General features: G+C 38.3%; 2 protein-coding genes and 1 pseudogene across 2 annotated transcripts in view; all 3 read right to left on the bottom strand.

Moving 5' to 3' along the window:
• Window positions 1-3,310: 3,310 nt before the first annotated feature.
• LOC109244877 lies at window positions 3,311-4,115 on the bottom strand. The gene has a single exon (XM_019412039.1). It carries the CDS (start codon window positions 4,008-4,010, stop codon window positions 3,546-3,548), a length of 465 nt encoding a protein of 154 aa, XP_019267584.1. The 5' UTR covers window positions 4,011-4,115; the 3' UTR covers window positions 3,311-3,545.
• A 4,043-nt stretch (window positions 4,116-8,158) lies between these two features.
• LOC109244876 lies at window positions 8,159-11,046 on the bottom strand (annotated as a pseudogene).
• Window positions 11,047-13,592: 2,546 nt separating this feature from the next.
• The window catches only part of LOC109244881 (TVP38/TMEM64 family membrane protein slr0305-like), a 14,713-nt gene continuing 11,048 nt past the window's right edge, over window positions 13,593-17,257 (bottom strand). Inside the window, exons 8-9 of the mRNA XM_019412043.1 lie at window positions 14,923-14,953; window positions 13,593-14,079 (exon numbers count right to left, since the gene is read on the bottom strand). Coding sequence (XP_019267588.1) covers window positions 13,895-14,079; window positions 14,923-14,953 — 216 coding nt within the window. The 3' untranslated portion in view covers window positions 13,593-13,894. The remainder of the gene's footprint in view (window positions 14,080-14,922; window positions 14,954-17,257) is intronic.

Genomic DNA, 17,257 nt, shown 5'->3' with positions numbered 1-17,257 from the left:
TCATGTTGGCCTCCTCACGGAGCTCTTCAATCTTTTTGGCCTTCTGCTGAACCTGCAGGATCGAAGTATTAGTCGTCGTCCCCGAATTGATACATCGAGCTTCTAAAAAATTTCATTACCTGCTCAATCAGGTCGGTTTGCTCTTTATGAGCTGTGGCCAATTCGGCTCGGAGGTCCTTGATCTCCTCTTCTTTTTGCCCAGTGAGAAGTTTAAGGACATTTCTCTCCTCTGTGAGCCTTTGAAGATCGGCCTTGCATTGGCTCAGCTCTGCCCGGGTTAGAAAATGCATCCCGATGAAGTGTCAAGGCCTATGTAGAAATAAAGAAAATTAGACAAGAAGAAATAAATACAAGTGAGATATCGATGAGGGAGTTGAGATTTACCCAACTCAGGAGTCATTGAGCCTCATCAAAGATACTCGATGCCTCACTCACATCGGTAGCATCTTCGACTCATGTAAAACAACCACGGAAAAGGTCCTCCCCTCCGTGGGCTCCTTCTACATCGGGGGTCCCCATAGCCTGGGCTTCCTGAATTTGCCCTCAGAAAATGTAGGGAAGACTGGCGAATCACCAATTTCTATTTCCCCAAGCGAGTCACTTGGGGCGTTCTCTTCATTTTGAAGGGCCTCGGAGCCAGCCCTTTCAGGCACACCCACCGATTGATCATTTCGGCGAGGGGAATCTTCAGCCTCCGACGACTCGGGGACTTTTCTCGAGCCCTCTTCCGAGATCTCCTCGGTTCGAGGCTGAATCTCTTCGACCCTCACCGGCTCAATGGCCTTTGGGGCTTCGGTTCTCCTCTTCGTTCGGGCCACCAGCTCGAAGACATCATCTTCATTTTCCTCTTCTTCGTCTCTTAGTTGTTGAACTACATCCGCAGGCAGGACGGCGGTGTCTTTCTTCGACTTACGAGCCTTACTCTTCTTGGGCTTTGGAGTCTTGGAGGTCGAGACCCTTTTTCTCTTCTTATCCTTCGCCGGCTTCGTGGCCGGGGGTGAAACCTCCTCCTCCCCAGAAGGGGGCCTCATGACGGCGTCTTTTCCAAGGCCTATATGAAAGGGAGTAAAGTAAGTATGAAAAGAAACATTTTAGCGAAAATCATCAAGTATGAGAAAAAGGGCTTACCATGATTTTTGGCCTCTATCAGCCCCTTGCCAAATCGCGCCATGAGCGCTCAGCGTACGAGGAGGTCGAAGCCAGTTTCCGAACCCAGCTCTCAAGGTTAGGAATTGCACCGGGCATCCAAGCGACCGCTACATCATAGAAAGGAATGTTGGTGAGAAGAAGCAAAGGAAGCAAAACAATAAATGGAAACTAAAGGCAGGATTGTTCTTACGCTTCATATTCCACTCCTCAGGAAATGACATTTTCTTGGCCGGGATTAGGTCGGGAGTCTTCACTCGAATGAACCTTCCCATCCACCCTCGACCCTTGTCCTCATCTATACTCGAGAACAACACCTTGGTGGCCCGACGTTGGAATTTTATTAACCCGCCTCGAAAGAGACGAGGGTTGTACAACCTGATGAGGTGGTCGAGGGTGAAAGGCATCCCTTCGGCTTTGTTCGCGAAGAATCGGAGCAGAATGACAATCCGCCAAAAAGAAGGATAAATCTGACGGAGGGTTATTTGATACTGGCAGCAAAAATCAATAATGACGGGATTGACAGTGCCCAGGGTGAAAGGGTAAGTGTAAACACTTAGTAACCCTTCCACATGGGTAGTGATGTCTTCTTCGGGGACCGGAATCACCACCTCTTTATCTTCCCAGCGGCAGTCTTTCTTTACCTTCTCAAGGTCACTCTCAGTTATCGAGCATATATATCTCGAATAGGCTCGCACCGACCAGAGACCGACGAAGTCTTCTCGACTTTGAAGTCGAAATCAAGGACACACCCCTTCTCGGCAACGCACTCCTCAGGGCGCGGCTCCACCGGTGTTTTATCGCCAGCCGGCCACGATGCAGAAGCTCTTTCCTTTTGAGGAACAGTCTTTGACGTTTTGCCATTTTTGTGTAAGTTTAGAGAAATAAGAAGAGAATAAGGCTTAGTGTTTTGAGGGAAGGTTGATAACGAATCCTAGAGATTATGCAGAACGAAAAAGCTTAAGAGATGTATAGAGTTTTGAAGATTAGAGCAGAGATCAAGAGTAAAGTTTGCGCGAAGAGAAGGAAAGCACATTTATAGGATTAAGATGACGGTTCAGAATCAATAATGGCCGACAGCAACTGACATGCAGTTAATGCATTGATATATGAACCGACGGGACATTTCAGTTACTCCCGTCGCTTGCGTCACAAGGATGACATCATGACAAGTCGAGGTATAAAATCGAAGACTCAGTTCGTTTCTTCTCATTACACTCCAAGAAACAAGGGGACTATATGTATACGGTTAAAACCGGGCCTACCCGATTTTACTATTTGATCGAGGCTAGGGAATTGCGCTCAAGGCCAACCTCGTAGTGGATCAAACCAAAGCACGAAGACAAGGTATCCAGTTCAGGGATCGAGGTGTCTGTCGAGATCGAGGCCAGCAACGATCGAGACCAAATATGACAGACTTCGAGCAAAGCGCAATAACGGAAAAACAGGATATCCGTGACCGGTCGAAGATCACGGCGAAAATCCCCGAACAGATCAAATCAAGGGCGATTGTTCAGGCTAATCATGGAATTTACTTCCGTAATTAGTTGTACCATAGATAGATCCATTTACTATATAAAGAGTGTTTTGATCATTTTGTAAACACCATATACTTTGAGATATCAAAGCAATACAATACTTTCTGGCTTGTATTCTTGTTCATCAGATTGCTATATTTTTAACTATTCTTGCATCGATCAATTCGAGGATATTCAACTCGAGGGCTGAACTCCGTTCGAACACTGGTTTGCTTAGTTTTATTGTTAATCTCTGCTACTAATTTTCATATTCATCAATTGATATTAGGTGAAATCACGTGTCCTTAAAACCACATTATAAGTTTAATTGTTATCCAATTTTTAGGGTAAACATTACTGTCTCCTATTATTGAGGAAGTAATCGAGATTTTAGTAGTCTCTAATGGGTTAATAATTTAAAATTTGACATTATCATTGCATAGTTAATTTGGGTTACATTCGTTTTAACACTTAAAAATATATCACTCGTCCAATCCACTAGAGCAATCACACAAACTATTATTTTTTTAATCAAAATTGACGTCCCTATTTCTTGTCATATTATAATACCACTTGAGAAACTGTCGAGCAATCCATTCTCAGTATGCTAATCAACAATTACAATAACAAATAATAAATCTAAGAGAAAAAACAAATAAAAATGTTCAATCTACAATTTACATATCACAATTCTTACAGGTACACATAGATCAACCATAGCATTTGAAGCTTACAAATCCCAAATCCTTATGGAAAATTGTATTACAAGGCAAAAAGAAGAAGAAAAAATCCAACGAAACAAATACCCAAACAAACAGATAACAAAGATGATTTTTATACACTTACAATTAGCAAACACTGAAAAAAGAAGAAAGAAATTAATCAACAAAGTTCAGTTCTTGGCTTTTTCCTAACTGAAATACAACCTCTTTGATGATCTCTAAATATTCTAATCTCACAACAATCCCTCAAATCCTCAAGACTTATATATTGTTGCTTCACCATTCTTGAGAAATCACAACCAGCATCATTAATCCAAATATAAGGTTGACAAGATTCATCATAATAATAAAGCAAACTCTTCATTCCACTTTCATTATTATTCCCAAATTTATTACCACCTGGCATATAAGCCTTGTATATTTTCTTGGAATTTAGCCTCTTTGATGATCCTGCCTTCAAAGTATGAACTTTCTTCAAGATTGAACCAACCCTTATCTGCAATTCAATTGGTTTATCACTAAAATTCCAAATTCTTGTACCAAAACTAGAGACTTGAGCTTGATCTTTGCACCCATTGAAGCATTTTACAAAAGAAACAAGGCTAAAATTACTACCACCTTCCATTTCATTATGTGTAACAAGTTTGGATTTTTTTGGTCACTATGGCTAGGTTTTTAAAGGGTCTAGAGAAAACGAAAATAATCATATAGGTGTTGTAACTTTCGGCCAATTGCTGTATATTCCAAACTTTCGCTATTAAGTGATTCTGATATTCTTGGATTTGTGGGCCATTGGAAATGTTACTTATTTGGTTAGGCAGTGAGAAATTTTAATTTTATTAGCTGTGAAACAATGACACATTTTTTTATTTTTAGGAGGTGACATGATATGTATAATATGTAACAATTTCATAAAGACACCTATATCTTTCAACGATAGAGAAGTGTCTCTCCACACTTTGAAATTACATACGGGTCGTTTGGTATGATGGATAAACAAAAATAATTTTGAGATAAAAATTTAGTATCAGTATATCCCTTGTTCGGTTATTAATCTTAAGATTAAAAATTATACTAGGATAACTTATACATATCAGATGGTGGAATAGTAATCCTAGGATAAACCAGTAAAATTGATAATGCCAGGATGTATACGGTGAAATCAGGTGCCCCGATTTTGTGGGCTCGAAGGCTCATGTCGAGGAACAGACTCGCTATAGACTGAGTTCGAGCCTGAGGACGGAGCACGAGGCTCGAAGAAGTGTTCGAGGAACATCGGAGCCTAATATGACCAGCTTCGAGATAATGCCGTTATGGATTTGTAATAGAATGAGCAAGATTCCTGCCACATCCCTAAGATCGTGGCGTAAATCCCGGAATAGATTTGTATGAATCCGTACTAGGTGGTTAGACAACTGTCCCAATAAGATTCTTTACTGTAAATAGAAATGTACGTTATTTAGGGCTCCCCTATTATATAAAGGGGACCCCAATCATTTGTAACCATCATTAATCATTGAAAAAGAATATATTCACTTACTTTCTCGTTCATTGTTCATCAAAATTGTCCTTTAGCTTTATAATTCTTGCTTTACTGTTCTTGATTCACCTCGAGGTCATCCTAGCTCGAGGTCGAGACTGACCTACATACTGGTTTGGTTTTACTTATTTCCTTCATTCATACGTTAGTTTTCTTGGTTATTAATTGGTACTGAACTAAATCACATGTCTTTAAAACCATAAATCAAATATTATTGTTACTCGTATTTTCAAGGTAAACACAGGATTAATACAACATATCAAACAGTCTATAAAAAAATAAAGCTAGGATAAGTAATCCCAACATAACTTATCTTTGACTATAAGTTTTTCAATTAAATCATAACTTCTCCTTTTTATGCAGCCGTAGAAACTCAATATCTTGTCTAATTGAGGAATAAAACAAGAAAACAAAAGTGTATACATAATAGAAAAAGAATATATATAGCTGTTAATTAACTAAGTAACCATAACCATTTCTTACCATTTATCATACAATCATTTAACTATATATACCTAATCCTAAACTATTTTGAGGTCTACTATAAGACTCATTTATATGCATTATTATGCTCTATTCAGAACAAATTTCATTTCAATATAAAATATTGTATCTTTTAATTCAAATTAACGATGCTATAAAACTAGAACTTCTCTTAAGTCTCACACTTATCCTTACATACAAATCTCAAGCTAGATTTAAAAATGAGAGGCTTATTAGGATGGTAGTTTACAGGCCAAAATTCTTAGGATGTTTATGACATTATTAAGTTTGAAGGGGCAATTTCTGTGACTATGAGATACCTCAAGGGGTTTGAGAAAAATATCCATTGGCTTGACAACAATGTCCAAACTTCATTTGTATGGTAGCACATAATTTGAAAAATAACAAGATAAAGGACATTCTTGGTAGCAACTGTCTTTAGGGTCAGAAAAGCAAGAAAAAGAAGAATGTTGGCATTTTGATAGTGAATTATTCAAATGATTTTGCTTTATCTATCATCATTGTGCTTGTTCTTTTTTAATCTTTTACTTTAATTATAAGTTTCTTAGAAGCACCTTTAACCTCTTTCTTCTGAAACTTCAGTGCCAGGCAAAGAATTTGCCAATTTTTTTTAGGATATTTAAACTTGACTTGACTGTGGTCCTGACCCACCAGCCATTTGGTGGTAAAAGTAGTCCTAAAAGGTTAGGCCACACCAAAACCTTTGTGCCCTTGTTATGATGCTTGTCGCAGTACAAAGAGGGGAAAATGTAGTGGTGGTAGTTAAAGTGTGACTTTGTATTTCCATATGGTACTATTGATAAAATGCACTATGCCCAACATAAAAACATGAAATCCTTTTCAAAATGCATTTGTAAATGTCCCAGTGTTTTTTTTGCAAAATCACATGTTTCAATCCCAGTTAATACGATCTGAGATACACAAACAGCGGAATATGAAAATAACAATAATTAAAGCAAAACTATTGATAGGTTTGATTACGATAATCAAAGTAATCTGAAAAATGAAGTATAAAAGAAAATCTAGAACCCTAACAACAATCGAAATATTATCCGATCGCCTCCCAAGAACGATAAATTAGAAACCCTAGATTTGAAGAAAAGGAGAAGAAGATTACCCTCAAGAACCCAAGTCTTGAAAACAAGTAATCCAAAGTCGAACTCGAACCAAGAGGTTCCAAATCTCTCTCAAGAGTTTTCTTACGTCAAAATATGCTAGGTTCCTAATGAAATAACCCTAGGATATTATATAAGTTCCTAATGAAATAACCCTAGGATATTATAAATACTGAATGGGTAAAATAGAAAAAGTTTCAAAGTTAATGTTCCAAAAAAACTCGTCAGGCCAAACCGTAGCCTCAACCGTAACCCTAGTCGTGACGCACAATTGAATTGTGACGAATTCCAGAAGCCTATTTTCTTCGGCTCTTCAGGCCCCTCTTGAATCGTTGCTAACGGTTGGTGAAACCGTGTCACACGGTTTAACTTGGGGTCTTGATTCTTCAATTCTCAAGAATCCAAACATAGTATCCTTTGCATGAATCCTCCAAGTGACTCTCCAAACATCTTCTAGTCAATTGTTGAAGACCATGCAGCTCCTCAGCGTGCATCCCCTCGCACGTTCTTGGACTTGGAGCGAGTCAAAGGTCCTCTAGATAATTCGGGGTCATCTTCAATATTCTCCACTTTGCCCGGGCTATGTAGGATCGTATCAATCCCTCCCTCTTGAAATGGATTCGTCCACGAATCGGACATTCCTGCACCAAAAGGAGATAAGTCAGAAACATTAAATGTCGCACTCACCTTAAACTCACCTGGGAGATCCAACTTGTACGCATTGTCATCAATCTTCTCAAGAACTTGGTAATGGTCCATCTCCATGAGGATGCAACTTGGACTTGCGTTTATCAGGAAACCGTTCCTTCTTCAAGTGAACCCAAACCCAATCACCAGGTTTGAAAATAACATGTCTTCTTCCTTTGTTAGTAGCTCTATTGGCAACCTTTTCACATGTCTTCTCCAATTGCAACCGCACTTGCTCATGAACCCTCTTTAATGCTTCAGCGTTGTTCTTACCATCTACATTTACAATATCACTCATAGGCAAAGGAATCAAATACAAAGGTGTTAGCGTATTAAAGCCAGATACAACCTCAAAAGGAGACTTACCCATGGAATAGTGAATAGATCTATTATAAGAAAACTCAATCAATGGTAGACGCTCCTCACAAGAAGTGTACTTGCCCCTAAGTGCAGCTCGCAACATACTACCCCAAGTCCTCTTGACTACCTCAGTCTGACCATCTGTTTGGGGATGATAAGTAGTAGAATATAATAGCTTAGTTCCCAACTTAGACCACAAAGTTCTCCAAAATTGGCTAACAAACTTAGTATCCCTATCACTAACAATGGACCTAGGGACCCCATGTAACCTCAAAACCTCTCTCTCAAATAATGTAGCTACGTAAGACGCATCATCTTTCTTGTGACAAGGAATAAAATGTGCCATCTTAGAAAAACGGTCAACCACAACAAATATGCAATCATGTCCCTTCCTAGTCCTTGGTAAGATATAATCCATAGAAATATCTAACCAAGGACCCTCAGGAACAGGTAATAGAGTATATAACCCATGCGGCTTAACCTTAGACTTAGCCTGAAGATACTTGATATACCTACCACAAACTTTACCTACATCTCTCCTCATGTGGGGCCAATAAAAAATTTTGTTTAGGCCTCAAGTGTTTTAGAAACTCCAAAATGCCCCATCAATCCACCACTATGTGCCTCTCTAACAAACAATTCCCTCAAAGAACATCTAGGGATATACAATTTTCTATTCCTAAACAAATAACCATCATCCATAAGGAATTCCTTAAACACATCCCACTTACACTCCTTGAACTTACTGTTAAAATTTGGGTCACTATCATATAAATCTTTAATATGCTCGAATCCCATCAAATTAGCAGTTTACACATTGATCAGAACATATCGTCTAGAGAGTGCATCAGCCATAACATTATCTTTGCCTTGCTTATAGTGGATAACATATGTAAAGGTCTTTATAAACTCTACCCACTTAGCATGTCGTCTGTTTAACTTAGACTGGCTCTTTTATAAATCTAAGACTCTCATGGTCAGTCCTAATAACAAATTCCTTAGGCCACAAATAATGCTGCCAATTGGCTAAGCTCTCACAAAGGCATACAATTCTTTATCATAAGTAGAATAATTTAAGGTTGCTCCACTCAATTTCTCACTAAAGTAAGCTATAGGTTTTTGGTCCTGCATATGAACTGCACCTATACCTACCTGAGAAGCATCACACTCAACCTCAAAAGTCTTACTAAAATTGGATAGTTACAGCAAAGGGGCTGAACTAAGCATATTCTTCAATAATTCCAAAGCCTCATTTTGTTCCTTACCCCATTTAAATCCCTTATCCTTTCTAATTACTGCAGTCAAAGGAGCAGCTATGGTACTAGAACCCTTAACAAATCTCCTATAGAAACTAGCGAGACCATGAGAACTCCTAACCTCGGACACACTCTTTGGAACAGGCCACTCTCTAATGGCTTTCACTTTCTTATCATCAACCTCTATGCCCTTTCCACTTACAACAAACCCCAAGAAAATCACCATGTCAACACAAAAATCACACTTCTTAGGATTTGCAAAGAGTTTCTCTTTCTTAAGTACATCAAGCACACTTTTAACATGCAAAAGATGATCATCCAAAGAATGACTGTAAATAAGTATATCATCAAAATAGACAGCAACAAATTTACCTCTAAATGGCTTTAAAAGATGATCCATCAAGCGCATTAATGTACTGGGTGCATTAGTTAACCCAAAAGGCATAACTAGTCATTCATACAAACCATTTTTAGTTTTAAAGGTTGTTTTCCATTCATCGCCATGATTCATCTTAATCTGATGATATCCACTTCGCAAATCAATTTTTGAAAACACCTTTGCACCATGCAACTCATCCAACTTATCATCCAATCTAGGAATGGGATAGCGATACTTTACTGTGATTTTGTTGATAGATCTACAGTCAACACACATACGCCAAGACCCATCCTTCTTTGGTACCAAAATGACTGGTACAGCACAACGACTCATGCTCTCCCTCACGAACTCCTTATTTAGCAGCTCCTCTACTTGCCTTTGAAGCTCCTTAGCCTCCTCTGGGTTGCTCTTATAAGCCGGTCTATTCGGAATCTGAGATCCTGGTATAAAGTCAATCTGGTGTTCAGTCCCCCTAAGTGGTGGCAATCCTTTTCAGGTAGCTCCTCAGGAAAGACATCATTATATTCCTGCAGTAAAGAGATAAAATCACTAGACAAAGAGTTAGAGAGTTCATTACTATTCAAATAAGATCCTTTATACATACATAGTAAAAGTGGTATTCCTTCACTAAGGGTCCTTTCACACTCTTTGGCTTTTACAAAAAGGTTCAACTCTCTTCCTTTCGCTTCTTTCCTCTCACTATCACTCGGTTTCTTTTCATTCTTCCTCTTTCGAGTACCCTCTGATTTTTTTCCGCTTCCTCACTCTCCTCTACACCCATTCTCTCTTTTTTCTTCTCTCACCTTCTCCCTACCCAATTGTTAAACTTTTTTATGATCTTCATACTCTTGAAGTGGAGTCAAGGGCTTCAAGAGATACTCTTTACCCTTCAACTCAAGAGTATAGCTATTACTCCTCCCTTCATGCGGAGCATTCCTATCATATTGCCATGGTCTCTCAAGCAATAGATGACAAGCCTGCATAGGTACAACATCACATAAAATTTCATCCATATACTTCCCAATTTTGAAGCAAAGAACCTGCTTGTTCACTTTCAATTCCCTACTATCATTCAACCATTGAAGCTTGTAGGGACGAGGATGCTTCATGGTCCTAAGACCCAGCTGCTCACCAAGAGACACACTAGCCACATTAGTGCATCTTCCACTATCCACAATCACGGAACAAATTCTTCCACCAATGTTACATCTAGCATGGAATAAATTTTCCCTTTGATCAGAATCACCCTATTTTACTTGAACCCCCATTAACCTCCTAACAACTAATTGTGTGTTCATGGGCTCTTCCTCCTCACAACTAGTAATACCATCTGTGGATCCCTCTCTATCAGATTCTTTCATGCCATTATCAGATTCGTATTCTCCATTAATCAAAATTGCTCGTCGGGTAGGACATTCATATTGCATATGTCCTCTCCCCTGACATTTATGACAAATAATAGAACTCGAATTTCTGTAAGGTTTAGGTTGAGTAGAGTTCCCTCCCTCTTTAACCTCTACCTTATTTTTACTTTTTTCAAGTGATTGAGATGGCTTGACTTCAGTTTTTACCTCTTTACTCTTACTCGAAGAAGATCTCCAAGTACTCTTATCTCTGTTCCAACTAGTAGAGGACGACTTGTTTTGATCTCTAAGTATCCTATCTACATTAGTAGCCAAGTGCAACATCTCTACTACAGAATGACAATCCCTAGAAAGTTCAATCTGATTAGCGATGTCCTTATTCAACCTAGTGTGAAATCGAGTCATAATGGTTTCCTCGACCTTATCTAGGTTGGCCCTCATCCTAAGCACCTCCATGGTATTGTAATACTCTTCAACACTTTTGTGGCCTTGCACCAAGTTGTGCAACTTCTTAATGATCTCTCTATGGTAATTGAAGGTATAAATCTACCCCTCATTGCTCTCTTCAAATCTTCCCAAGTCTCAATTGGTCTGTCACCAAGCCTTCTACGATCAAGCTCAGTTCTTTCAAGTCAAGCAGAGGCATATCCCTCGAATTCAGTCACCGCTATTTGAACTTTTTTCTCCTCAGAGTAGTTATGAACTCTGTAAATCCTTTCCACCTTTGCTTCCCACTCCAAGTATACATCCGCGTCAGTTGTTCCCTCAAAGGAAGGAATCTTCATATTAATGCTACCCAAGTTTCTATCAACTCCTTCATCTCGGTTGGGTTGATTCTACTATCGCATCCCAAATCCTCTCCCATGCCTAGCTCCTCTCCTACCCCATCTCAAGCCTTGATGGTCATAATCAATATAGTCATCAAAATCTTCATCTTCAAATTCTTCATATGGGGCATATTGTGGAGGTACTCTAACTTGTGGTGGATCTCTCCTCATATTTTGAGGTGGCCCGTTATGTACTGCGGGTGTCGTAGCTACTGGTAGTGTCTGGCGCTCTGCAAGTTTTCTACCTGCAAAGTTATATGTTGAATATGTTGCATCATAGCTTGCAACATCTCATTAGTTCCTTCACCCTGAGCCGGTGCTTTAGTGCCACTAGTAATATCCTCAATGCTAGACATTCTCTCACAATTATGAATTCTCACATTTCACTCGTATATATTCTCTGCCTCACTCCTTGGAAATCCTCAAAGTTCGAGCTCAACTTACAAATCACCTATCCAAGAATGAGTTTTCATGAAAGTAATTTAAGAGTGGAGTTTATGTAATCAAGAACTGACTTATAAAAACTAAGGACGGGAGCCAAGAAATTTCTATGAAAATAACGAGAAAAGCACGAACAAATTAGCACGAAAAAATAGTCAGTTTCAAATATTAAGAACGACTTAATGTGAACTAGCACTAGTTCATTCTTAACAAGAATCCTCAATGAATCTTTCTTACCTAAAAGTAGTCTTTCCCCGACAATCAACAATAACACTTCAATAATAAATTTTTCTTTTTTTTTGAAACTCAAGAACTATTCTTTTATGATTTTTTTTTGTTTTGTTTTTGTTAGCAACTCAACTATGGTTTAGTCGAAAATAAGAACTATATTTTTTTTTTACTAATTCGAATCTTGATTTCAAGACTGGGGAACGTGGGTTTGTTAGAACAATACCTGATCCGAGATATACAAACAGCGGAATATGAAAATAATAATAATTAAAGCAAAACTAATGATAGGTTTGATTAAGATAATCAAAGTAATCTGAATAATGAAGTATAAAAGAAAATCTAGAACCATAATTGAACGTCTCAAATAACAATCGAAATATTATCCGATCGCCTCCCAAGAACGACAAATTAGAAACCCTAGATATAAAGAAAAGGAGAAGGAGATTACCCTAAGAACCCAAGTCTTGAAAACAGGTAATCCAAAGTCGAACTCGAACCAAGAGGTCCCAAATCTCTCTGAAGAGTTTCTTACGTCAAAGTATGCTAAGTTCCTAATGAAATAACCCTAGGAATACCCAATGGGTAAAATAGGAAAAGTTTCAAAGTTAATATCCCAAAAAAACTCATCAGGCCAAACTGTAGCCTCAACCGTAACCCCAACCGTGACGCACAGCTGAACCGTGACGAATTCCAAAAGCTTATTTTCTTCAGCTCTTCAAGCCCCTCTTGAACCGTAGCCAATGGTTGGTGAAACCGTGTCACACGGTTTAACTTGGGGTATTGATTCTTCAATTCTCAAGACTCCAAACATAGTATCCTTTGCATGAATCCTCCAAGTGACTCTCCAAACATCTTCTAGTCAATTGTTGAAGACCATGCAGCTCCTCAACGTGCATCCCTCGCGCGTTCTTGGACTTGGAGTGAGTCAAAGGTCCACTAAATAATTCGGGGTCATCTTCAATATTCTCCGCTTTGCCCAGGCTATCTAGGATCGAATCACCAGTGGATCTTGTCTAGTTGAAGACAATTCAAGGGCAACCATAGTTGGTGCCACTTAACATGGATCTTGTCTAGTTGAAGACAATTCAAGGGCAACCATAGTTGGTGCCACTTAACAGAGAGTTCAGTGACTTTCTATAATACTCGAGCACAGTGAGACCATAGTGCAATAAAGTAAAAGTTGAATGACCATCCATGAACTATCCCGAAAAGAAATGCGCATTTAAGTGGCACGAATTCAAGCCCAACCATAGTCATCTCCAGTAGTTCCTCATTCCATATATGGTCCCAAAATTGACATAGTAAGAAAAAACATCAATCTCAGTTCCTGTAATTCAACTATGTACAGTTTTTACAATCTAGACTACCTTATTTACATTCTGTATAAACAGATTATCCAAGCAAACTGGGGCAAGTACCCATGAATTATGTGCACAACTGAGCAACCAGATCAGTTGGTTGTCTTAGCTTGCTATTGAGAAGCAAGTGCTTTATCAAATCCAATCCAAGAACATGATAAAGGGTTCTTTAGTACTAAGAAGTAGACAAACAAGGGTACATTAAGGAAACTATTTCCCGAGTTTATTACACTTGTTAGCTCGTGGCAATCCAAGACTCGGTAGACTTAAAAAGTAGCCTAAAAAAACTAAAGAATTCACTTCTATCCAAACTACATGGATTTGTATAATCTGCCTGTACAAATGAAGACTATGAAATGCATCACCAAATGGATGCCAAAACCATCAAGAAGAAATAACACCTATAGCCGTAGCATGAGTATCAAATTTACAAAGATGATATCGGTCCTATTTCTCATGATTGTCTTGAGCAGAATCTATCTTGATTATAAGTGGCTGGCCGAGATGTGCAGCAGGATCAGCCACCGTTGGTAGCTCCGGCGATGGCAATATGTCATCAATATCTTCATTTTCAGCCAAAGCTTTTTCTAAAGCAGCCTTGGCAACTCTCGTGACACAAATTATTAAAAACACTGCAATACATGCAAACAAGGTTATTCTTCGGGATATTGAAACACTCTGTTCAAATGTGTTGGCATTTCATCGACAAGCAATATCATCTATCCTAGCAACATCATTTGCAAATACATTTTTACCTCCCGGGGTAGGGGTAAGGTCTGCGTACACTCTACCCTCCCCAGACCCTACTTGTGGGATTTTTACTGGGTTGTTGATGTATGTTAATATTGAGACACACTTTCACAATGGAACAAGCTAGGGGAGCAACCTCTATCCTAACATCATTCTCAAATAATCTAAACAGGTAATACTTTTCTGGTAAAGAACTCAACAGGTAATACTTAAGTACACAACTATATATTAATATTCCGAGAGACTTTCACGACAGAAAAGCTGGAGGGAGCAAAAGATGTTTGGTGTGAAAATTTTTTGGCATTCATGAGAAGGATGAATAGTTTTAGAATAGTTGTAGCTACATATAGTACTGTTTTTGGATAAATAAGTATGTGTATGCTATACTTGAGTGTCAGTCTTTGTTTGACAAAATTAGGTTATGCTAAATGCTAACAGCATCACAAGAGAGTAGCTCAATTTTTAAGAGAGAGTTATGAGCTAAACTCATTAAGCATTTTCTCAAATTAATTAAGTTCGAGTCAAATCAAAAGTTCACATTATGAGGTTTCAAGTTAAAGAGCCTCTCAGTAAAAAGGATTTGACTTGTGATCTTCACTTTCTAACAACATAAAAACATCTTTTTTTTTTTTTTTTTTTTTTTTTTTACAGTGATTTTGCATATAAAGATCTATTTTGTTTAGTTACAAAAAAATTAAAGCAATTTATAAGTATTAGAGACTCACCAGAGACCAATAGGCCCAATATGATCATAGCCTGGCCACAAAGAAAACAAAAAGAAAAAGCAGCTGTCAAAAGATCTATAGAAACAAACAAGGATAGGGAATATTTGGTCCTCAATATCATCCAGAAGCCTAAAATATGGAAAATAGTAAAAAACAGGGATAGATCCAGTTCTTTTAAACTGATCGATTGATTTAGCCAGCATGGTGAAAGTGGAGCAAATACATCATCCATTTTATGGATCAGGGTCCCTTGCAAAGTAGGGCAGAACGATTACTAGTGCTGATAAAGTAGTGGATTGGGCTAAATTTGCATATCTAGAAAAAATTACATACTTACGAAATTCTCATTACTAGTTGCCAACAACGTACTTGTTTTTCGCATTTACTTAAGACGTTTTCTTTTTCTTTTTGATCAAGTATTTATAGGCATTCATGTGATCTATTTATTCATTTTGAAAAAACAAAACATGCACCCACTAAAGAATTAGTAACTTTAGGTTAGAGTTCAATTACTGAGGTGGAGTAATAAGTTCAGCTGAACATATATTATGCAATATACTATGAAAATACAAATTTGGTGAATGTTACGACAAATGTAGAGTGGACATCCATATGCAAGAAACTATTAGGACGAATTCAATTTTTGAATGAGTTTAAGTTATACACCGTCAGTGTATACACTATCAAGTCACCTTTATCTATTGTCGCAGGTAGCTTGTCTTATTTACAAGATTATACCACATTTTAAGGAGGCTTACCAATATCCTTTGGATGACCTGATAGTATAAAAAAATCATTGCACTGACGGTGTATAACTTAAACTCTTTTTGGAATACTGACCAATGAATGAAACAACAACGACAACAACGACCCAGTTAAATCCCACTAGTGGGGTCCGGGGAGGGTAGTGTGTACGCAGACCTTACCCCTACCCCAAGGGGTAGAGAGGCTGTTTCCGAAAGACCCTCGGCTCAAGAAGACGAAAAGAGGCAATATATCAGTACCATCAAAAGAAACCATCAAACAAATAACATCATCACCAGAACCAAAAAATAGATGAACAGTAAAACAATAACCAGTAGATACAGCCCGACACTAAGAGGAACGAAAAAGTAGTGTGACTCAACATTAACCACTAACAGTCTAAGACTAAGTCCTAACAGACTAGCCTCACTATGATGCGCCGTAGAAATATGCACAACTACCTCCTACCCTACAACCTTAATGCTCGACCTCCACAACTTCCTATCTAGGGCCATGTCCTCAGTAATCTGAAGCCACGCCCAATGAATGAAACAAAGAATTCAAAAATAAGGCCAAAATGTTATTTGAATAAACACTACGAATGTAGAAAATGAACACTAGTCTAACAATGCTAACTTGAAGCTCAGAAGCACTAAATAAACCGCTTGTCCATTTTGTAGAATAAGCCTAAAAATGGTAACCAAACTCGGTATATTACTAAGCCAATCCATGCAAGTTTGGCCAATTTAAACAAGTATGAGAGCTGGACTACACTAGACACTCTAAATAAGTATAATCATTAACCATTCTCTATGATTGTCTGTCATGACTAGATCCATTTTTTCTGTCCAACATTTCATTAAGATTTTTACTTTTATTTTTATTTTATTTTTTTTTTTTGGGGGGGGTGTGTGGGGAATGACTAGGCTTGACAAGGAACTTTGCTTTCCTCTCCTACATTTTGATTTAGTTATCACAAATGATAATTCCTCCAATCTACCTTGATTGGCCTACTTTATACGCAGAGCCCACAACTATGTTGCGCAAACTCTTCAAAATCCCTTCCCCACCCACGTCGACACAACATGGGTGTGGGTGTGGGATCCACACCGGAATTGGTCAACTTACCTTGGGATCCAACCTCTATATTCGCACCCGTATCAGATACCCGAACTCGAGTCCGTGCAACATAAGCGCACAAGGCAAAGTTTATGATCTTTGAATATTCATAATATCGACAAACGATCAATCAATCATGTCCATACAAGCTTGTCACAGATGGATATATGAAATACTTTATTTTCATTCCCCTCTATTTGGACTCATTTCATCCCAACACTCGATAATAGACAAATTCAGTGCTCTTTCATACTTGAGGTTCTCCAAATTTCGCACCTACCCCTACAGTGACATACTAATCTTTAAAAAAACACATGGATTTTTGACAAATACCATACTAAATTAACATTAATAGCCTATTTAGCCAAGCTTCTCCAAGGACCAAAAATGCTTTTTTCACAAAAAGTACTTTTTTCCTCAACTTAGGTTGTTTTGCCAAGGCTTTTTTTTTTTTGGGGGGGGGGGGGAGGGG

This window comes from Nicotiana attenuata, unplaced genomic scaffold, assembly GCF_001879085.1.
Source record: "Nicotiana attenuata strain UT unplaced genomic scaffold, NIATTr2, whole genome shotgun sequence".
In the NCBI taxonomy this organism is placed as follows: domain Eukaryota; kingdom Viridiplantae; phylum Streptophyta; class Magnoliopsida; order Solanales; family Solanaceae; genus Nicotiana; species Nicotiana attenuata.
This window is presented reverse-complemented; position numbering and strand designations above follow the sequence as displayed.

Excerpts from the sequence above, each read along its gene's own strand:
- LOC109244877 (XM_019412039.1), bottom strand. The coding sequence starts at position 4,010 with ATGGAAGGTGGTAGTAATTTTAGCCTTGTTTCTTTTGTAAAATGCTTC.